Genomic DNA, 24604 nt, shown 5'->3' on the forward strand with positions numbered 1-24604 from the left:
ACAGTTTTATTTTCTTTGAATGTGTGCAAAGAGGAGGTATAATACAGAAAGAACCTGTTTCTATATTGGTTGATCCTGCAGCTTAGTCTGCAGTAACCAATTCTATTAGAAAAGCAAGCTTTTTTAAAAAGGGAACGACATATATTACTAAGGACAGGACAACTATATTATTTCATTTTTAGAAGTGTTACTAAAATATTTATATGGCCTCATCCTTTCCATGCACTAATTTTTGAAAATCTATATATGTATCTCTCTCTCTGTGTATTTGTGTGTGTGTGTGTGTGTGTGTGTCTGCAGCAGCTATCCAGGAACATATACTGTTATTATATTACCTATTTTAATCAACAACAAATGTTGTTAGAGCTCGCAATAAATCATAACTAATATCTAGAATTAATATCTGTGTATCAAAAGCAATAATTCACAGAGCCAAAAGTTAGTGTAGCATAATGAATACATCTAGATATCTAGTACTGCTAGATAACTGATGATTGGATATTAAGTTTGTAGAATAACAATACTACAAAATACACATTAAAAAAAGTCAGTGGGAACACTGAATGAACTACAAATCCTCCTTGAGACAGATTGAGGTTCCGGGCAATGAGACACCCCAACTTTTGTGTGCTTTCTGAGGGACAGGGCCTTCTGCAGTTCCCCAAAAGGAACCCACTTTCTTATTTTTAAAACAAGGATTAAAAGAAAAACTCCTTCCTGTCCTTTTTTCTTTCTTTCTAGGTTGAACATGCACTGTATAATTACTGTAGGTGCCCTTAACCTTATTCCATCATTGTACCCTTTTCTTTTCTCCCATGTTCTTCGGGAACCATTTTTATTGAAAACTAACCAGGTATCCAAATGAGCAGGACCACTGCTTTCTAATGAGTGAGTATTACACAAAAATTATAAACAATGAATGGGATTAGCTTTTGGGCAACTCAGTCTCATTGCTTTTGCTGTCTTTTGCAATAAATGCTCTTTTTAAAATCACTACATCTCTATTTTTATATAACATGGATGTATTACTACAGTCCTAAATATCTAATAGATAGTACAGGCAAATGTCACTTTCATAAATATATGCAAAACACATCCCTGATATGGCAGAAAACGCATCCGTGGAATACCTGACACACTCACCATCTGTCTGCTTTTTTATTTTCAAGGTCACAGTCTCTCCTGCCATCTGTAACAAATGAATGGCTTCACTCAAAGGTTTCCCTTTCAGACTGTTACTATTTATTGCTAAGATTCGATCTCCGATATGAATTGCACCTGTCCTGAAACATGAGTTAAATAAAACATGAAAAAAAAATCTGAGCAAAGCGTTTAATGTATAATTTAAGAAAAACATAATTCCCCCTGCTTTTATTTTAAAATGTAATTTATGTATGTGTAATAACATTAATTTTACTTTTAAAGATCTTGTCATTATGACTGTAAGCTGATAACCAACAGAACCAGCTATCTTTGCACTAGCAAAGAGCTCAGTTTCTTTCAAAGTAACGTAAACTAAAGTTGTACATTTATTGAGCTTACTATTTTATACTTCCAAAGTCTTAAGAAAATAACTTGATAGATTTTTTTGCAGTCAAAGGCAAATAGAAATAGTAACATTAATAGTTACTTTACTTGTACTTCCAGATAAACGAAAAATATTAACAAACATCCGTACATACTATTAAAGGATGCAACTTTTTCACTTCAAGATATGCGTTAGCATGGAAGGAATAGTTGTTGATGTGGACAGAGAGAGAATTAGTAGTAATAATCAGGGTAATAATACCCCTGATATTATCATGAACCTTATGCATTATTTATTCTTACGAGTGATTTAATACAGAGTACACTCTGCAGTGTGAATATGTTATCCTTTCCATTTTGCAAGTGCAGGAGTAGATAGTGTATCTGAACAAATGTTGTAACATAAAAGTGGCTTGCTTATGTGTGATCATTTAAAAGATCCAAAAAGAGAGGAAGAACGCTGTTATTAATCCTCAAAACAAAGCAGCAAGAGTGAATGCAAAAACCACTGGAAGTTTAGTTTGTTAAATGTGCCTAGAACATGGTTAACAGAATTCTCTTTGAATGCATACGTGAGATGACAATGGGCAAGATTTCGGAACTGCAGTGTGGTCTTAGGAGGGCAGAAGATGTGCAGAACAGATTTTTACTCTTTGGTAGAAAAATATAAATGTGAGAAATTTAATGTACATTTGTTAATTTTGAGACAAGGTAGAATAACGTGAATTAGGCTTGTCATATGGAATGCTTGCATGAGTAATTGAAGATTAGTTGTTAAACCCAGTAAGCGCAGTGTATGAGGAAAGTAAAGAATTTATAGAACAAAATGCTTAGTAATGGTTCACAACTGAAGACAGAATAAGACAAGAGTATCTTATATCATCTTGATTGTTCAATGTATTAACAGATGAATTATAAGAAATATTTGTAGTGGATAGGACCATGAAAGATTGCATACTTGTGTACTTTCATATACATTATGTAATATATTGGCTGATAATTAAAATAATTTGCAGATAATTTTGGGTAGATTGTATGATGCAAGAAGGATTATGAATCTGAAAATTAATTTATTGAATCTCTGATATACAGCAGAAATGAAGAATTGCATTTTACCTAAAATTATGAAAAGATATACAGCAAGTCAATTAATTTATGCTAAATATTTGTAAAATATAGGAAAATGGCTATATAAAAGATACCTTTGGCCCACTTTTTTATTTGGAAGTAAATTACAGGATAGAAAAATAAATATAAGCTGACTACAGTTGGAATGGAGTACTTAAACAGGGTAAAAAAAGACAAAATAGGATTCAGAATGAATGGATAATATAGAAAAAATGAATGAGGGCCAAATCACAAAAATATATGAAAGAGAAATAAATTGGCCAAGAGAAAGGGGGAAAACCAAGAAAGTCATGTTAGGTGGAGTTTAAAAAGGGAGAAATGAAATATGTAAAGAACAAAAGAGATGATGTGATATATGGATGTGGTAGAAGCAAGGATGGTTTGCTAGGACAGAAAGGCATGTATCAATATATTTGCCTCTCTCTGTGTGTGTGAGGGAGGGAGAGAGAGGGGGAGAGAGAGAGAGGGAGAGAGGGAGGGAGGGGGAGAGAAAGAGAGAATGGGACTAGTGTGATTTAGTTTCCTTTAGTTTTCTTGTCAACTCAGCAAGATACTTGTTTCTTCAGGGAATTTGTACAGAGTCTGACATGAGTCTGATATTGTTTTTGAGTTGAGAGAGAGAGTGACTGGCTCAAAGTCATACAACTGGCTTTTTGCCCAAGGGGAGACTAGAATCTGCGTTTTCCTACTCTTAGTCAAGCTCTTTTACCACTGATGGATCTTTAATGATTTATGGTAACAGTAGGTCATGTTCCAAAAGTCATTATCATTGTTGTCATCACCATTATCATCACCATCTTCACCTCATAATATATATCAAGAGAAAAAGGCTAAAAGTAATTATTTAATTTGTGATACTTGTAAAAAATCTTATTATTACATAGGTTGAATGACCTCTTACACTTGAATATTACAAATACTTTTATGTCAATTTACCTTTCAGCTAATCCACCTTTAGTAAGACTCGAAATGATAATAGGATCAAAAGGCTCTTCTGTACCAGAAATAGTGATCCCAAGAGGTCCTCCATATCTCTTGAGCTCAACAGTATAAATAATTGCTCCTGAGCTCTCTTGTTCATCTGCAATACATGCCAAGAGGATGCAATTGGTCTCTTATAAAAGAAGGAATGAAAAAAATAATACATTCAGAAAAACGATCAGCATACACATCCTCAAACTGTCATGCTTCAGATACATATCTAAGCTACTACTGCCTTCTATGCTGATGACTACAGGTGAAGTCATAGGCAAACCAGTAAATCTCCTTCCATTTTTGTGGAAGCAAAGTTAGGATTTTAAACCTAATATATCTGTAAAAATGTATACAATTTCTTTCTAGCTGTGGTGATTCATATTCAGGGTGATAATCACATCTAGCTGAATAGGCCAATGCAGTATCTCAGTAAAAGGTAACTAAGTGCTCTTAAGAAGTTAAAGCAAAGATCTTGAGCCACGGTGGTGCAGTGGTTAGAATGCAGTACTGCAAGCTACTTCTGCTGCCTGCCTGCCAGCTGCCTGCAATTTGGCAGTTCGAATCTCACCAGGCTCAAGGTTGACTCAGCCTTCCATCCTTCCAAGGTCGGTAAAATGAGGACCCAGATTGTTGGGGGCAATATGCTGATGATGTAAAACCACTTAGAGAGAGCTGTAAAGCACTGTGAAGCGGTATATAAATCTAAGTGCTATTGCTATTTTCCATAAACACACCCAACACTCCTTTAGTTCAATTTAATACAAAGCTGAGCCAAACATGTCAGCCATTGCTACTTGAACACCAGTTTTAATTTCAGCATCAGAACTGGACTCAGTTCAGTAACTTTTCTTGTTATTTTGAAAATTGGGATAAAAGCAGATTTCAGACCAATGGGTTCCAACAATAATCCTGATATAGTTAGGGTAAGAATCTTTGTTAGTGTTTGTTTCTCTTAATTATCTATGCGAAGCTCTATCAGCGCTTCTGGTTTATATATGATTTGAAAATGGTTTACAATTCTTTTTATCTAGGGTAGGAAGAATACAATTAAGATGGATTTAATTCAGATATTGATTTCTATTTTTATTAATTTTTCCATTCCATCTTGTTATTACACTGTGTTGAGTGCCTTCATGTATGTGTTTTTGCAAAAGAAATCTTCAATTTATGACTGTGAATTATGGAATTATGGTTGCAAGCCATTGTGATTGTTAAGTGGGTCACTATATGACTGGACTTGACTTTATGACATTTTTTGAAGTGGTCATTAAGGGAGCACCACAGTTGTTAAATGAATGCCATGGTGTTAAGTGAACACTGTGTTTATTAAATTAATTCATTTTATCCAAGGGGTGTTTTTTTCTTGGGAACCAGAAGAAACTGACAAACTGGCAAGAAACTGGCAAAAAGCACTGAACATTGTATGACCGTGGGATGTTGCAAATAGCCATAAAGGTGAACCAGTTGCCAAGTGCTCAAAATACAAACACATGACAATGGGGTGTGTGTGTCTGTCATAAGATCAAAATTGGATCACAAATAGCTATTGGGATCGGTCATAAGTTGAGGACTGCTTATATGCATATACATGCATATATTATTTGATTGTTTAAAAAAGTTTACATTATGAAGAAAATTCTTGTTGAAAATACCTCATCAATTTTTTTTTCATAACAATAAAAGATAATATGATCTTGCATAACTTTACTACTCTGAATTTATTTATTTCTGAAAAAGTCTTTCAATTAAAAAATACTAATACAAAACTAATACAACATACATATTAGATTATTGTGAATTCAATTATTCCATATTTCACAATCTTCTATCCACCTATGTATTCCAATATATTCAAATGTGAAGCTAGTACGATTCTTTACATTTTGACAAGGGAGTTAAATAGTTATGTGTGTATGTTTATACATGTGTATATATGGGGAGGATCTGAATAAATATGGTGTCATCTAAAACAGTCGGTTTTTTAAAAAAAATCTGAAGTTCTTCAGACAACATTTTTCGGTATAAGATTTCTCTAGGGGTATTGAACTAGCATTGTGATAAATATACATGATCCAAGCAAAGTGACTTTCCGCATTCGTCAGAACCTTGAGGAGGTTTTATTCTTTTTTTTTAAAAAAAAAGGTTTTTCTTTTTTCTTTTCATATACACATATTGTAAATGTACAGTCTCTTGTCCATAGATAATCATACATATTTTTTTCTGAAGAAAGCACAAAGTTAAAACATTTTAATTACATTTGGAGTTGCTCTTCTACCCTTTCTTTCCCTTCATTTCACAACAAACCTTCTTCTCCTCTTTTCCCTCCCTCCCTCACTCCTCGCCTCTCCTACTTTCTTCCTCCTCCTCTCCTTCCTCCTTCCCCTTCCTCTCCCCCACTCCTCTTCTCTTTTCCTCCTTTCTCACCTATCCTATCTTCCTCTCCTTCCCTTTTCTCCATGAGGAGGTTTTATTCTTCCAATCTCTGACAAGACAGAAACATCAAAGCCATTGGCCTGTACTAAAGTATCATTCTTATCATGAATACTTTCTCCATATAATATTTTACTTATATTGCATCCCAAAGGCATTTTTTTTATATACATAAAATGTTTCATAGCTGACTGTGAATACCAGAGTTATCTTCATCCTTGCGAATTTTCAGTTTTACAAGTTCCTCACAATGCTGCAGGATTTGAACAGCATCTTCCATGGAACAGTTGTCCAGTCGAATATTGTCTATGGCAAGCAATTTATCACCTAGTTCCAACGTCCCAGTTCTATTAATAAGGAATACATTATGTGATTAATGTTTTGAACAAGTTGATTTAGATATTCATGCAAATAATGATAGTTTTTTTAAATTTAAGAATGAAAATGATTTTTTGTTTTACATATATGAGGTAGCACATAAAAGCATTTTATACCAAGGGAAGCACTTGCTTTTACAATTGCAGAACATTTAAAAATGCAGGGAGTTTGAGAAATGTGAGCAGGCAACATAATCTTTGTCACCTTGTAAGCACTCACCTATGGGCAACACTTCCCTTCTTAATATCTGAAATAACAAGAGGATCCCCTGGTTTTCGACTAGATGGAGCTGAAATACAGAATACACAAATATTCACAGTTGAAATTGTGAATACATGCATACATGCATATCCACATGCTCCTTCTCTTTGGGGTAAGCAATTTTATATGATGTAAAAAAGAAATTAGACATAATAAGCCAAACAAATTGAAGTCATGAAATAAGAAAAAGGAAAAGAAACAGTTTCCATCAACATCAATCACTATACCTTTGCCTTTCTTTTTATTCTCATAAACAACTGTCATGTTCACTATGACTATACATGTCACATATTACCATTTGTTCAATAAAGTTAATGATCCCACTGAACTCACTTTTATAGATTTTTTTGATACACCCTAGTCTCATTGTCCATATAATAATGTATACTTTTATTCATAGCTATTTACACCTTTTCCAACAACATTCATTTCTCCCAACAGACAATTTATCATCTACTACTTTTATATCAACATTTGCATGGCTTAAGATACTCTAGCCATTTTTCCATTTTTTGTGAACATTCTTATCAATGTGTACAAGTTCATTTATTTGCTTAAGTTTTTTACTCTATAATTAATATTTTATGGAAAATATTTACACATATATTTTTATATGCTAGCCAGAACATCTCATAATTAAATGGAAGGAGAATATGCATATTTGGTATATTATATTATTTTTAAAATATCTTATACATGTTATCTTGGCATAAGTATCTGATCTATACTGTGGATATATATCAGGAAAGTTTCCTTTAATTTATTTCTTAAAATTCTTGAAAGAATGAAAACTCTCCATTAAAATTTCTTAAACTATATAGCACAATTTGTACTACAAATGGTACCTTACGCAGGCTCCTGTTTCCTTCTAGTAATAAAATTTATGATGCTTCCCATTTGAAAATAGCCACTAAAAATATACTCAAGGTAATTCATACCTGATACCTAGGTAATTCAACACAAATCTTGCTGAATCTTGCTATGTTACTTCTAGGTAAGAGTGTGAAAATGGTATTTGATTTATTAAGATGTTTCATTGTATAGAAATTGCAGTACCTTGCAAAAGTCTATTAAGCACGGTAAATGTGACTATGGTTCTCTGGGTTATGCAGTATATTTTCTAAGTAGTTCCCAGTAATTAGGAACATGGTAAGAACACGTCTTTTATCAATCAATGATATTTATGCTAATTTTTTTCCTTCCTAATATTTTCCCACAAGTGAAGGGTCCACTTTTTGGATAAATCAAATGTTCATCCATTGGTTGTGATAGGAATTGAATGATTGACTTGTTGCCTAAGCTTGACATCATGGTCTGAGAGAGATCATCTAGCTGGCTTTCATGCCTAAGGCAGGACTAGAATTCAGTCTCTTGGTTTATAGTGCGTTAAGCCTTAAGCACTAGACCAGATTGACTCTCTACCTGCTACTTATTTTAATTGCTGGTTTTAATTTTGATTTTTACTTTTTTAACTGCATTTTTCTCTTGCATTTGTGGCATTTTTGAATTGTTGTGTACTACCTTGATGTTGCAATAAACTTTGCAATAAATAGAAAGAAATAATATAAACTGAATAATAAAATTTAGAAATTATAAGGGAATCCTATTCCCTTTTACTATTATTTTTAGAAAATATAAGTTTTCCAGGTGGCATGCCAGAGGCAGTATACATTTCTAAATAAAAAAAGTAAACTTATATAAACTTTTCAAATGTGAATTGAATAGATCAGACCTTGCAAACAGAGAACTGATAAAGATTTCATGCCTGTGAAGAACCAATATTATATACTGGTTAGATATAAATCTATTTTTATGACTTAAATCAAGACTAGAGAATGTGGGGGCTTCCGGTGGCTCCACCTCTTCGCTGAGCTCCTAATTAAAGGGGCTCCGCACTGAACATCGTAAAAGCCAGGAAAAGCCGGCTTTAATCTCTTTCCCTGGATGAAAGGGAAAAGATAAGAGCAGCAGGGAAGTGTTGGTAGACCTCCCCAGAGGCTTTGTTTTTAATTAAGCAGAGCCCTGAAGGGTCGACGGTCCCATAAATATTCCTGCCATGCTCCGACTTCAGTGCGTGCCTGCAAAAGCAGGAAAAGAAGAAAGTGTCCATCTCTGCTAATTGTCTTATCTTCATGGATCTCTTTAAGCAGACGGAATGAGTGCGAGCGGACAATTACTGGATTGCAAGTATTTTTGATCTCCTGACTTCTACCTTTTAAAAAAGAGAAACTTTTTTTCCTTTGTTTTAATTGACTCTTAAAGATGGCGCCTGAACGGGAGTGAAAGTGACGAATGGAATTTCAAACAGTCTGTGCAACTAAGAAGATAAGAAATGTTATGTGTGGATTTTAATGAAGTGAACTGAGCTCTCCTATACTTAAAGGGGAAAAGAGAAGTTTCTAGACTTATATTTTGTGAATTTTAAAAACTGAAATGGCTACTAAACCACCTAAGACTGGGGGCAGAAGGGGTTCTGAACCAGCTTTAGAAGATCTGATTAAAGAGCAAGGGAAAGTGTCTGAAGAAAGGTTTAAGGAGATTATGGATAATAATGAGAAAATAAGAGAAGAAATAAAAGAGAATAATAAAAAAATAAGAGAAGATATCTTGATGGCTTTTCAAGGTTTGGCAAAAAGACTGGAGGTGGTGGAGGAGGAGGTGCAAGAAATTGTTCAGTCAAATCAACAAATAGAAAATAGAATGGGGGGAATGCAAATCAAATTGGATAAAAATGAAGATCAAGTGGTGGTGATGCAGTATAGAATGATGGAAGGAGCTCTGAGAATTAGGGGTTTGAATGAGGAGAAAGGGGAAGATTTTAAAATTTTATCAGAAGCTCTGGCTGAATTTATTGAACTTGATCCACAAGAGGTTGCTTATCAAATTGACAAAATTTATAGAGTTAAGCCTTAAGCACTAGACCAGACTGACTCTCTACCTGCTACTTATTTTAATTGCTGGTTTTAATTTTGATTTTAACTTTTTTAACTGCATTTTTCTCTTGCATTTGTGGCATTTTTGAATTGTTGTGTACTACCTTGATGTTGCAATAAACTTTGCAATAAATAGAAAGAAATAATATAAACTGAATAATAAAATTTAGAAATTATAAGGGAATCCTATTCCCTTTTACTATTATTTTTAGAAAATATAAGTTTTCCAGGTGGCATGCCAGAGGCAGTATACATTTCTAAATAAAAAAAGTAAACTTATATAAACTTTTCAAATGTGAATTGAATAGATCAGACCTTGCAAACAGAGAACTGATAAAGATTTCATGCCTGTGAAGAACCAATATTATATACTGGTTAGATATAAATCTATTTTTATGACTTAAATCAAGACTAGAGAATGTGGGGGCTTCCGGTGGCTCCACCTCTTCGCTGAGCTCCTAATTAAAGGGGCTCCGCACTGAACATCGTAAAAGCCAGGAAAAGCCGGCTTTAATCTCTTTCCCTGGATGAAAGGGAAAAGATAAGAGCAGCAGGGAAGTGTTGGTAGACCTCCCCAGAGGCTTTGTTTTTAATTAAGCAGAGCCCTGAAGGGTCGACGGTCCCATAAATATTCCTGCCATGCTCCGACTTCAGTGCGTGCCTGCAAAAGCAGGAAAAGAAGAAAGTGTCCATCTCTGCTAATTGTCTTATCTTCATGGATCTCTTTAAGCAGACGGAATGAGTGCGAGCGGACAATTACTGGATTGCAAGTATTTTTGATCTCCTGACTTCTACCTTTTAAAAAAGAGAAACTTTTTTTTCTTTGTTTTAATTGACTCTTAAAGATGGCGCCTGAACGGGAGTGAAAGTGACGAATGGAATTTCAAACAGTCTGTGTAACTAAGAAGATAAGAAATGTTATGTGTGGATTTTAATGAAGTGAAGTGAGCTCTCCTATACTTAAAGGGGAAAAGAGGAGTTTCTAGACTTATATTTTGTGAATTTTTAAAACTGAAATGGCTACTAAACCACCTAAGACTGGGGGTAGAAGGGGTTCTGAACCAGCTTTAGAAGATCTGATTAAAGAGCAAGGGAAAGTGTCTGAAGAAAGGTTTAAGGAGATTATGGATAATAATGAGAAAATAAGAGAAGAAATAAAAGAGAATAATAAAAAAATAAGAGAAGATATCTTGATGGCTTTTCAAGGTTTGGCAAAAAGACTGGAGGTGGTGGAGGAGGAGGTGCAAGAAATTGTTCAGTCAAATCAACAAATAGAAAATAGAATGGGGGGAATGCAAATCAAATTGGATAAAAATGAAGATCAAGTGGTGGTGATGCAGTATAGAATGATGGAAGGAGCTCTGAGAATTAGGGGTTTGAATGAGGAGAAAGGGGAAGATTTAAAAAATTTTTTATCAGAAGCTCTGGCTGAATTTATTGAACTTGATCCACAAGAGGTTGCTTATCAAATTGACAAAATTTATAGAGTTAATTCTTGGATTGCTAGGCAAAAGAAACTTCCTAGAGACATTGTGGTTTATTTTTTGAAAAGAACAGTGAGGAATCAAATTTTGCAAGTTGCTTTTCAGAAAAACTTGAAAATAGGAGAACAGGAGTTGAAGGTTTTGAAAGAGATTCCTCCCAAGATGTTAAGGGATAGAAAGGACTTTACATTTTTCACACAAGAACTTAAGAAATACCAGATTCAATTTAGATGGGAGGTTCCAGTTGGTTTGACAGTGTATTATCAAGGAAGGAGATATCATATTGACACAGTGCTTAAGGCCAAAGATTTTCTTTCTACAGTGCTGAAACTTGAAATAGAAATAATAGAAAAAAGAATTCAAGAGACTCAAATGGGTGTGGAAGCTGAGGTGATTCCAGTGATGTTACCATCTGAGGAACAACCACAAGAACAAAGACTGACGAGGGGAGCCCTTAAGCGTAAAGAAAAGGAGCAACAAACTCAAAGTAAAGTTCAGGATTCTGCTACAGAAGCGGTGGGAGGAGTACGGCCGAAGATACGGGAGGACGATCTTCAGTTGATTGCTCAAAAGCTTCAGCAGCCCAGTAATGGCAAATAAAATCTTGACTTGGAATGTCAATGGTTTGAATTCAGCTCAGAAGAGAAGAAAAATATTTCATTATTTGAAACAATTTAAAAATGATGTTATTTGCTTACAAGAAACGCATATTAAATTATCAGATCAAAAGTACCTAATAAACTCAAAGTTAGGTAAACATTTTGTTGCTTCAGCTTTGGAGAAAAAACATGGCATAGTGGTTTATTTGAGAAAAGATATACCAGCCAAGTTAATAGAGGCAGATATTCACGGAAGATATATTGCTATTGAACTTACAATAGAAACAAATAGGACTCTCTTGCTTGGTATATATGCACCCAATCAGCAACAAGAAAAATTTTATAGAATGTTATATGATAAGTTGATTCTATGGGATTATAAATCGTGCATTATATTGGGAGATTGGAATGGAGTAATAGATACACGAAAGGACAAGAGAATTTCTTCCAAGAAGATACCTGCACATGCAAAGCTGCCTAAATCCTTTTTTGATATGATAGAAGATTTTGAGTTAAGAGATGTATGGAGGCTGGAATTTGGAGGAAAGAGACTATACTTTTTTCTCTGATAGGCATCAATCCTTCTCACGTATTGATTTTATTTTAATTTCTAATGATTTGCTTTTTAGGGTGAAGAAAACTAAGATATTTCCAAGATGTTTGTCTGATCATAGTCCTGTTTGGATGGAATTGCAATATGGAAAAGAGGGTAGAAGAACTTGGAGATTAAATGAAAATTTGTTTAGATATCAGGATAATGTAAATCAATGTAAAAAGCAGATGAAAGAATTTTTTGATTATAATTTGAATAATGAAACATCGATAGAAATGGTTTGGGACTCCTTTTATGAGAGGTGTATTAATATATCTTAATAATAGACAGAGAAATAAGCAACAAAGACAGCGTAGGTATTTAGAAGAGGAAATTTATAAGAAACAACAATTATTAATACATAATCCACATGATCAAAAACTTAAAGATGCAATAAAGTTACTACAGAATCAATTTAATATGATAATGGCTGATCAGGTGGCAACAAATATACAATATGCCAAACATAATACTTTTTGTAACGCAAATAGACCTGGTAGGTGGTTAGCATACACTTTAAGGAAAAGACAAAAACAACGTACTATAGAAAAAATAGAATATAAAGGCAAAGAGAGATATCAACAGGATAAAATTAAAAAAGCTTTTTTAGAATATTATACAAATTTATATCTTAAAGATAATATATTGAATAGGGATATTGATAATTATTTGAAGGAATATAAGGTTAAAAATTTAACTTTAGAACAAACGGATGAACTGAATCGGCCTATAACCTCGGAAGAAATTATTTTGGTAATTAAACAATTAAAATGGGGAAAACTCCTGGTAATGGATGGGCTCACAGTTAGTTATTATAGGAATTTACAGGATGAGATGTTAGGTCCACTTAAGGAATTATTTAATCAGATACAACTAGGAGGGGAATTCTCATGGAGAACCTCTTTATTTCATTGATACCAAAAGAGGAACAGGATTGTTCTAAACCTGGGAATTATAGGCCAATCTCACTTTTAAATAATGATTATAAGATTTTGTTAAAATAATAGCTAATAGATTAATGTTGATTCTGCAGCGAAGAATTCATAATGATCAATCTGGATTTATAAAAGGGAGACAGATGAGGAATAATGTTAGGCAGATTGTTAATTTACTGGAGTACTTAGAAAAGAAAAATTTTATTCCAGCAGCATTTATTTTTCTCGATGCAGAGAAAGCTTTTGATCGATTGCATTGGGATTTTTTATTTAAATTAATAGAAAAGATGCAATTTGGAGATGGTTTTTTAAGAATAATTAGGGCAATTTATGGAGAGCAAACAGCACAGATTATAATCAATGGTAGCTTAACAGAACCTTTTAAGATTGCGAAAGGAACAAGACAGGGATGTCCTTTATCACCATTATTGTTTATTTTAACTCTAGAACCATTATTGGATAAAATACGAAGTAAAGGAGATAGAGGAATTAGAGTTAGACAATATGAATATAAGTTAAGAGCTTTTGCAGATGATTTGGTGATTACTTTAACAAACCCTATAAATTCTAGTAAATCTTTGTTGGAAATAATTGATCAATATGGGAATGTTTCAGGGTTTAAGGTAAATCAGAAAAGACAAAAGTGATAATAAAAATATGGCCAGACAACAGAAAGAAAAACTAGAGGAAATAACAGGATTTGAAATTGTAAAGAAGGTTAAGTACTTAGGGTTTATATTACATCGTCAAATGTGAAATTGTATAAGAATAACTATGAGGTTTTATGGCAAAAGTTCAGAAGGAGTTGATTGTTTGGAAAAATTGCAATTATCTTTGCTGGGAGAATTGCTGCTATTAAAATGAATGTTTTACCTAGATTTTTATTCCTCTTTCAGATGATACCAATAATTAAGAAAGATAAGAATCTTGAGGAATGGCAGAAGGAATTAACAAATTTATATGGGAAGGTAAAAAGCTAGGGTTAAAATGAAAATAATTCAAGATTCTCGGAAAGGGAGGTTTAAAATGCCTAATTTTAAATTATATTATGAAGCAGCTGCTCTCTCTGCAATAAGTGATTGGTTTAATTTAACAGAGGACAGAATTTTGAATATAGAAGGTTATGATTTGCTATATGGATGGCATGCATATTTAATTTATGACAAAAAAGTGGATAAGGCCTTTAAAAATCATGTGCTAAGAAATGCCCTTCTGCGTGTTTGGAAAAAATACTCTTATAAACTAAATTATAAGGTTCCTATATGGGCAAGTCCTAGACATACAATAGAAAATATAAACATAGAACAGAATCAGGAAATGATTACATATAAAGATCTTTTGTATACTGAAAGAGGTAACTTGCAGTTAAAAACTCTGCAAGTATTAAGAGAGGAAGGGAAAAATTATACTTGGTTTCAATATGAGCAACTACGTGCTAGATGGAAGGGAGATCAGAAAATTGGTATAGAGCAGAACGAGGGAAATTTGGTAAAGCAAATTAGAAATCAGTCTCAGGAGCATATAAAGAGATTGTATAATGTGTTACTTGAAATAGATTCTGAAAGGGACTTGGTAAAGGACTGTATGATAAAGTGGGCTCAAAATTTTCAGGAGCCAATATTATTGGAAACGTGGGAAAAAATTTGGGTTAGAAATGTTAAATTCACGCAGGCACAGAATCTGACGGAAAATTTTTATAAAATGTTTTATAGATGGCATCTAGATCCTAAAAAATTATCGTGTATGTATCCAGATATGCAAGCAAAATGTTGGAGATGTAATTGTGATGACGCTACATATTTTCACATTTGGTGGACTTGTAAGGACATAAAGGCCTTTTGGATAAAAATTTGGTGGATTTTACAAAATGTTTTGAAAAAGAAGATAAAGTTCCTGCTGCAATTTTTCTTGTTGGAAATTATTACGGATTGTACAGTAATTGAGACTAAATTTTAAACCTAATAACAGCAGCAAGACTACTAATAGGACAATACTGGAAGAAAAAAGAAGTACCTACAATAGAAGAATGGATATTGAAAGTTGCCAATTTGGCTGAGATGGCGAAGATATCAGCCTTTTGAAAGACAATACGCAAGAAAGATACTTAAAGGAATGGAAAAAATGGATTGACTATATTCAACGTAGATATCAGATTAAGAGTTATCAGACTGTTTTTGAATGATTATGATGTATTATTCTTGATTGTTTTTGGGGGAAGTTAGGAATTGATGATTGTAGGGGTATAATTAAGTTGGGATGAAATTTTTTTAGCATATGTTTGTTTTATTTTTAACTATACCTTGTGCCCGTTCCGGGAAGTCGGGGGGGGGGAAGGGGGGTTGTGAAGGGAGGGGAGAGGAGGGGGGGAAAGGGGGAAAAAATTTTGTAAAACTTTTTGAATAAAAAAAAAAAAAGACTAGAGAATGTGAGCTGCTTTCTTTTTATGAATGCAATACAGGTTTATTTGCAGCAAAATATTTTAACATCCATTAATACATATATTTCAGTAGGTTTTTCAAAATAGTATGGTTTATGTTACAGAATACGATTTGTCAAAAATATATATTCATATGTCTTAATTGGTTTAAAGCAAACCAAATATATTAAATTGATAATCCTTACATCTCTTAAATGCAGGTTTCAAATATATAGTTTATTAAAATAAAATTAATTTTACTACATACATAATGATACAAATATCTAATTCAGTAAATGAGAACTGAGTCAAATACCAGATTACAATGCTCAACAGATTGTCCTCTAAAATCAAATAGTAATATTACTTTTAATACCAGCATTCACTTGATAAAAGTATAATGTCTCAGTTCTAATAGTTTGCTAAGAAATAAATAAATGAACCAAATTGTACCAGAATTATTGTGTTGTATCCAGAACATATTGTTGAAAACTCATTTACACTAAATATCCTAAGCATTTTTAGCACCACATGCAAAATAATGTGCCATTCAGTTACTAATTCACCTACTTTGCTAAATACTGCAGGATTTACTTTGACCAATTACATTGCTGGGAATAATCTGGGTATCATCTGGAGACTTTTATCATTGATTCTAGACCAGTGATGGCTAACCTTTTCCAGACTGAGTGGCCAAAGTGCACACATGCCCGAACCCCCAAAATGCAATGCATGTGTGCCCCCGCACATGTGCCCCACGTCCATGCATGTGCATATGCCCCCCTCATGCGTCCCGTAGATGCCCCACCCTAGCACATGCATGGCAGAGATCTGAAGACCAGCTAGTCGGCAGGAGGCACACATGCATGTGTAGTGGAGCTGACCTGGGGCGACGGCTTGCGTACCATCAGAGAGGGTGCTGTGTGCTACTTCTGGCATGCGTGTCAGAGGTTTGCCATCACGGTTCTAGACCATTTATGAATTAAAACTGTTACCAGATTGTAAGAGGATACAGCATTGCAAAGGAGGATATTAAAATATTATAACTACTTATTTGCCAATACTGGCATGGTTGGTGTAAAATAAAAAAAAAGTATTTTACAGTAATATATTAGAAGAGTTTTCTATGAAACATTATGAATCTGCAGAAAGTCCATTCAGAATCTTGCCTCATGAGAGAGAGAACTTAGTAACAGTTATAGAAAGGGTGCTGACACAGGTTTCCACCAATCCAACTTTTTGGGTGATGTTGACCAGTGGTGGGTTGCTACCGGTTCGCCCCGGTTCACATGAACCGGTAGTAGCAGCAGCAGGAGGCTCCGTCCACCCACCTGGACGTCATCAAATATGCTCTCCATGTGCGAGCGAATCGGTAGCAAATGTAAGTGAAACCCACCACTGGATGGGACACATTAGAGGATGCCTGAAAAAGACTATGTAGTACACAATTAAGGTTACTGAACTTCAAAGTATCCTATTCCACATGTCTGGAAAGCTGTGTGTGCGCACACACACATCTATATATAATATTGTGTTTGTGTGTGTGTATATAAAATCAAATCAAATTAGTGAAGTAGTGAAAATTTCTGTTTCTCTGTATTAATATTTTGTGCCTAAACTTTTCTCCAGCAGGACTAAGCTTGTAATTTCTTTTACATTTCATCCTTGCTATAAATAACATTGACTATATTTACAAAAAGAAAGATGTAATTATTGCAGAAGCTTGACAAAATTTCATGTATCTAAGTGATTTAGTAGATTCCAGCTTAAATAACAATAATAACAACAACATTAACTCTAGTTTGACAAAGCAAGATAAATTGTATACTATCATGTTACAATTCTCTACTGACAACCAACATTATAAAGAAAAGATGATGAAAAAAATCTACTTCACTTACAACTTATGGTGATGCCAAGTTCTACATTATGCTTCTTTGGTAGTTTTACATGAAAAGTGCCACTACTTGGTATAACAGATTCTGTAATTAAAAGGTGCTTCATTTATTCATTTATGCCAAGTAGAACTACATTCATTACATTTTCATAATTCATATATCAAATACTTATTCAAGCAGTTCACAAAAAAGTAAAGCAAATCTTGAACTATATTTTAGGTTAGTGATTTAAAATAATAATGTTGCATTGATTATTAAGGTAAAGGACTGCAAAGTAGAAGAGGAAATTTTAACATATAATAATAATATCACATAAAATTTAAAAGTTTTAAAGATCAACATTGATTTAACTAACTGTACACCATAATTATTAGAAAAACCCTTTCAACATACTGAAATACTTATCTAAAAATAGTGTTAAAGACACTATTATGCATAAAGAATTATTAAGATAGCCAGTATGTTTAAAATATTTAAAATTCTGATGCTACAAATATTTAGCAGCAGTCTGAATTTAATGATAATTCAGTCAATTATTATATCAACGTTTCTAATATTATTTCATATATTATTATAAGTTAAAAAGTAATCTTAATCCTATTCTTTTATATATATATTAAATCTCACCCATTCTTAGCTCATATTTTGCAGTATCTTTACTTATTTACTTACTTACTTTATCAATCAAACTTGTATACCACCTATCTTGCCAAAGGTGACTCTAGGCAATTTACAGATATTGAATAAAATACAGAATAAATCATTCAAACAGTAAATAAAAGTTTTAAATTTAAAGTTCAATTAAAATCAAACTAAGCAGGATGGAGAGGGAGGGAACAAAGTATGCACAGAGAGAAGATGGGGTATTTTTTACTCCATTATACACTCCCAATGTGCCACATCCCAATTAGAGCCCCAAGCTAGTTTCAGATGGCCAGAAGAGTCTGATTGGGGGCGTGGGGAACAAGATGCTCCAGAGGGCAGGAGCCACAGCAAATTAGGCTCTTCTTTTGGACCTTGCCTGCCAAAATTCATTGTCTGACAGTGTCCACTGGCATGAGTGGGTGGGCTAATACTGTCAGAGTGAGTCAGTTTCTCAGATAGCCTGGACCCATTCCATGGAAAAGGTGATGACTAACATCTTGAATTGGATCTGGAAGCAAACTGGCAGCCAGTGCAGCTTGTAGAGTAGCAATGTAAGACAGGTCACTATAGGGGCCCAGGAACTGACTATGCAGCTGCATCTGAATCAGCTGAAGCTTCCGGATACTCTTCAAGGGTAACCTGATGTAGAGCACATTTCAGTAGTCCAAGGGTGAGATTACAAGGCTTGACAGACTGAAAGCAGTCCAGGAAAGGGCACAACTGGTATACAACACAAAGTTGTGCAAAGGCTTTCTCAGCCACAACTATAATTAATGAGACTATAATTAATAGACACCAAGTCTGTAATTAATTAATTAATTAATTTTACACCAAGACTGTAATTAATAATACATAGAAAATTCCAGGCAATTTATTTTCTTCTCATCTCTCTATACCTGGATTGTTAATTTTATCATTTCAACTCTTTTTAATATATTGTTTCTAATTATTCCAGGTAATTCCTTTCCTGCCTATGGTGTATGTTGTATTTGAATAAGCTGCAAAATAAATTCTGCCAGTACTTTGAAAGATTCAGGATGAATATTAATAAAATATTGGCATATACTAGGATTGTCTATGTATATGTGATAACAAATTCAAATGGGTTAAATTCTCACCATTTTAGTATATGGAATACTCAACTATCCATACCTGCAACATCAAATTCAATTTCCAGAGTGACCTTGCTAGTGATAGAAGAATCTCTGAGGAGCTGATTAGCTTCATCAAAAGTGCTATCTTCAGTTAGGATCCCATTTATAGTCAGTATTCTGTCTCCTATTTGGAGGATGCCACACCTTCACACAAAATGAAGAAAAAAGGAATAAACTTAATTTAACTGATATGAAAGATAACAAAATTACATGTTCTCCATTAAAAGCTTGCTCAGTTATCATATCCAAAAATTTGCAATTTGATCTAATTTTGTTCCAAGAAAACTATATTATTCTATGATTAAGATCAGTATGGTTTTAGCATAAAATATTAACATAAAATAGTTTAAATTATCAGTGGTGACAATGAGGGGTTTTGTGTTTTTCAATTTCAGTTAAAAAGAGTTCAATGTTCAGGAGGGTGAAAAATGTTCTTCATTTGCAATTGTTAAAGCAGATGTATGTTTGCAAGGGTTGTGTAACTACTTTAAAAACTATTTCTAACATTGCAAGAATGTGTATGCACAACTGTTTTCTTAGAGAAAAAAAGCACTATTGGTTTAATGGCTCAAAACATCCCTGAAAATGAAAAATTTCAAGCTCTGATATTTAAAGACTTGATATTATTATCTCTTTTATTCATTAAACATGAAACTCAAGTCAACTGAACATTTAAAAATGTGTCACAAATACCCTTGACTGGTGCTAATGGTTGATACCCAGGATGCTATATCAAGTATCTTCTTAAAATATATGATGTTCTGAGCAGCGCAGTTTTTTGCAGTTCTGCTAGTGTTATTGCAGGAAGCTGCAATTTCTTGATGTGTTTTGTAAAATTCTTGGACATGGTACCAAATGCCTCAATGACAATGGGTATCACTGTTACATGTTTCATCCATAGCCATGTAGTTTTGATGGCCAGGTCGTGATATTTCATGATTTCTTCCAGCTCCTTTTCCTCGACCCTGGCATCTCCTGGTACAGTGATATCAATAAACTATACGCTTCGGCCCTTGACAACCGTGATATCTGGTGTGTTGTATTCCAAATGATGATCTCTCTGTATTTGAAAGTCCCACAAGATCTTCACTGTCCCATTTTCGGTAACTTTTTCCACTTTGTGCTCCCATGACTTTTCGGATACAGGTATGTCTAATTTTTTAAATAATGACCAATGGACTAATTTAGCAACTCGATCATGTCTATTGTAATCAATTTGCATGATTTTGCTGCACTCATATATTAAGTGTGGAGCAGTTTCAGCTTTGTCATTGCAAAGTTGGCAGTTTGGATTGTCAGTGGATTTTTGTATCTTCGCTTTCATGCAGGGTTGGCCTAAGTTGCTATTGTTTTAAGTGGGGTTTTATTATTGTTTTTAGCATAATTTTAATTGGTTTTAGCCATATAGAATCAGATTTTTATATTGTATTTTAAGTTTGTTTATAAATCCTGTTTTATTGGCTGTAAACCATCCTGAGTCCTTCGGGAGAAGGGCGGTATAGAAATTTAATAAATGAAATAAAATGAAATGCATTAGTTTGTAATGCTTGTTCTTGAGCAGCAAGTATTAAACCTTCCATTTCTTTCTTGATGGTTCCTCTCTTAAGCCATGCCCATGTCAAGTTGTTATCACACTTTCTTTCAATGTTTTTCAAGTGCTGTCCAAGTAGAGCTTTAGTTTTCAATCCATTTAATCTATCATCCAACTGTTTTTGCTTATATATTCTGCCTTTGTTTCTGTTGTTTTTATAATGTTCTCCGTTTTCACAGCCTGCAGCAATCTTTCTGTGCTTTGATTCACATAATCATTCAAACTTCATTTTTTTTTCTTCTACAGTTTGATGGATTTGCAACAGACCTCTGCAGTGGTGGGATTCAATCCATTTAACAACTGGTTTGCTAAAAATGCATGAAAGTGCGCACGGCTACTGCGCATGCACAGCTTCTGCAACGCAGTGAAGGTTGACCGAACAGTCTTTCGGGGCCTGCTCTGCTCCATGTTTGCTCTTCGGGGCAGCAGCTGCTTCTCTCTGCTGCTGCTCTTGCTGGGAGAGAGAAACAGCATTCAACATGGCTGCTGCTTCTCTGTGCTGCGCACTTTCCAGATGGGACTTAGAGAAAAGCGGTGGCTCGCAGCTGCTAAATTGCATAAGAGATGCTCTCTCTCCCAGCAAGTGCAGCAGTGGAGAGAAGCAGCTGCTGACCTGGAGACCATATGGAACATCTCTGTGAGCGACCAAGCCTCGGCAAGGGACAGGTGCAGGATCTCCGCTACAGCCAGCTAAGAAGAACCATCTGATAGTTTGAAGCCAGAGAGGGTGGCGGCATGCGGGTGGAGGCTTGGGGCAAGGCTGGAGCCGGAGAATGGCACATTCCCCGACCAGGCCGAGGTGGATGGCGAGTGGGTGGAGGCCCGGGGCAAAGCAGGAGCCAGGGAATGGTGTGTCCCTGGATCCCAACCTGAGACAAAGGGTGAGCAGGAGGCGAGGCATGGAAATTAGCTGGACCACATGGCAAAAGAAAGATAATATATAGGGCAGGGCCGGGCAGGGTGGGAGGGTCCAGTCAGTGGTCAATTTTACCAGTTCTCTGAACTGCGCAACTTCAGCTGGTTTGGACCCGGTCGTTATGATTTGGTAGCCCAGTTTTGTGTTGCATAGGATTATTCTTAGTGGAATTAATGCAATGTTGAACAGTAGTGGTGAAAGTGAGTCCCCCTGGAAGATTCCTTGTCTGATGTTGATTTCACCAATGTTCTCCCCATTTGCTGTTAAAACTGTTTTCCATTTTTGCATATTTGCTTTCAAAAATATACAAATATTTTTGCTGATTCCAGAGTTTTTCAGAGAGGCATTAATCCAGCTGTGGGGGAATGTATCAAATGCCTTCTTGTAATCTATCCACACCATATTTAAATTTGTTCTTCTTTGTTTTTCATTTTTGCATCATCATCTTCATCATTATTATTATTTTGATAACTGGTAAAAACTTAACAGTTCAAGTCATAATCAAGGACCTAAAAGCTATTAAGGTAGGATCTGAGTATATAGGTAGTTCCGAGTAGGGTGGTTTTTTGCAACGTCAGGATAGTCAAGTCTAATAAGTTCAAAATTTCCATGTATCTAGGCAGTTGTTTGGGTATTGATCCAAGGGCTCCTATTATTATTGGTACAACCATTGATTTCTTCCTCAATAGTCATTCAATAACAACTACTACCACTAATTATTATTATTATTATTATTATTTATACAAAATGACTGTATACACAGCAAACGAGATAACTATGCTGGATTTCGTATCACAGGTTGAACACTTCCCAAGCGTTTAGGACTGCATGATGTATCGCCGAATTATGCGAGCAGATTCTAGTAAGGTGGCCTTCTGCAGCTGACCAATGATGATCTTGTCAGCGCCAATTGCTTTTAAGTGCTTGCCTAGGTCTTTAGGCACAGCTCCCAGTGTGCCGAGTACCACTGGAACTACCTGCACTGGTTTATGCCAGAGTCTCTGCAATTTGATTCTCAAATCTTGATATCTGATGACTTTTTCAAGTTGTTTTTCATCAATTCTGCTGTCACCAGGTATAGCAATGTCAACTAATATTATCATCATCATCATCATCATCATCATCATCATCATCATCATCATTAATTTATTTGCCATCCATCTTGTTTCAAAGCGATTCTGGGCAGCTTACAGCATAAAAGTATCATATATTAGTTATAACTGAACCGGGAAATTGAAATAGCAATAGCACTTAGACTTATATATTGCTGCAGAGTGCTTTAAAGCACTCTCTGAGCAGTTTACAATATTAGCATATTTCCCCCAACAAGCTGGGTCCTCATTTTACCAACCTCAGAAGGACCTTATCAACCCTGAGCCGGTCAGGATTGAATTCCTGGCAGTGAGCAAAGTTAGCCTGCAATTCTGCATTCTAACTACTGCACCACCATTATACTTTCCTGCTAATCAAAAATAGCAAATTTTTAATTAAGCTCCACAGATTCCATTAGGAAAAACTTATCTAATTATCTTAAATCCAATTGTCTGTCAAAGCTCATCATCTAGATAACGCAAAGAATAATTGTGATTTTTGTCATGCCTGATCATTTTAAAAAAAACCTTTTGAAAAATAGGAAATACAGTATGTCTCACATTTTTTAGTGAACAATCCTGAGAAATTATCTGAATCCAGAAAATAGCTACTGCAAGGGATCGAAGATGTTCTAGGGCTAAGCGATAAAGAGGGCTAACAACTTTACTAATCATTTCAAAGAAACTCACTTTTCTGCTGGACTGTCAGCTTCTATATAGGAAATCAGAGGTGGAGATGATAATGTCTCTGTAGCAAACACACTGCCCTGGAGCTGTATTCCAAATCCTACAATTGGATCAGCTGTCAACACTACTTCGGTGGTTTCCGTGTGGACCACTTGCCCTGCCAAGCCAACAGTGCTAGAGGCTAGTGATACTGTAAAATATATTAAACAGAAACAATGACATTCAGAAAGATAGCAAGTGAATTCATTTTCTTATACAAATACTATCTATGTAAAAACTGTAATAAAATGTCAAGTGCCACAATTTTCAGTTAGAATACTTAAAATTCAGAATCAACATACAGTAGTACTTAGGTAAACCTAGGAAAAGCAAGGAATGTTAGAAATAGTGCTTGGATGTATAGGTGAAAGAGATGATCTAAAACCCTGTAGGTCAGTTATTTCAGTCACAGAATCAGAGGATTGTTTGACTTTACTCCAGTCAAATTTCTGGTACTTAAATAGTCAGCTTCTAGAAGGTCCCAGCCTTGTGATTGACATGTTTTATTACCAGGCTGTAATACTATTTTAATACAAAGGGTAATGCAAACTGTATACAATCTACAGTCAAATATATCCTAGATTCTCTTTAAAAAGCTAGACGTATTAAAATTTTGTATTTTAAGTGTCCTGTTTATAAATATTTATTATAAACTTATTATAAAATATTTATTAAGCCTGACTATAGTACAGAAGGAAAGCTGTGTTTAGTAGATATTTGTGAAAATAATAACATTGGGTTTAATGCACTGACACAAAAGTTAATTTTTTTTCTTATCCAGGGAGACTTTCTGATGCTTCTCTACCATGGCTATTTTGCTCAAAATTTGTTCAGGAAGGATTTCAACCCTTTAAAACAGCAGTTCCCAGCCTTTTGGGCACCAGGGACCAGTTCCATAGAAAACGATTATTTCATCGGCAGGGCA

General features: G+C 34.6%; 1 protein-coding gene across 1 annotated transcript in view; it reads right to left on the minus strand.

The window, feature by feature from the left end:
- Nucleotides 1–24604, minus strand: part of GRIP1 (glutamate receptor interacting protein 1) — a 409502-nt gene that overhangs the window by 28353 nt on the left and 356545 nt on the right. The window contains exons 12-18 of the mRNA XM_058189644.1: nt 23644–23830; nt 19354–19499; nt 17560–17640; nt 6658–6727; nt 6262–6407; nt 3592–3769; nt 1144–1283 (exon numbers count right to left, since the gene is read on the minus strand). Coding sequence (XP_058045627.1) covers nt 1144–1283; nt 3592–3769; nt 6262–6407; nt 6658–6727; nt 17560–17640; nt 19354–19499; nt 23644–23830 — 948 coding nt within the window. The remainder of the gene's footprint in view (nt 1–1143; nt 1284–3591; nt 3770–6261; nt 6408–6657; nt 6728–17559; nt 17641–19353; nt 19500–23643; nt 23831–24604) is intronic.

Source organism: Ahaetulla prasina, chromosome 7, assembly GCF_028640845.1.
Source record: "Ahaetulla prasina isolate Xishuangbanna chromosome 7, ASM2864084v1, whole genome shotgun sequence".
NCBI classification, from domain to species: Eukaryota; Metazoa; Chordata; class Lepidosauria; order Squamata; family Colubridae; genus Ahaetulla; species Ahaetulla prasina.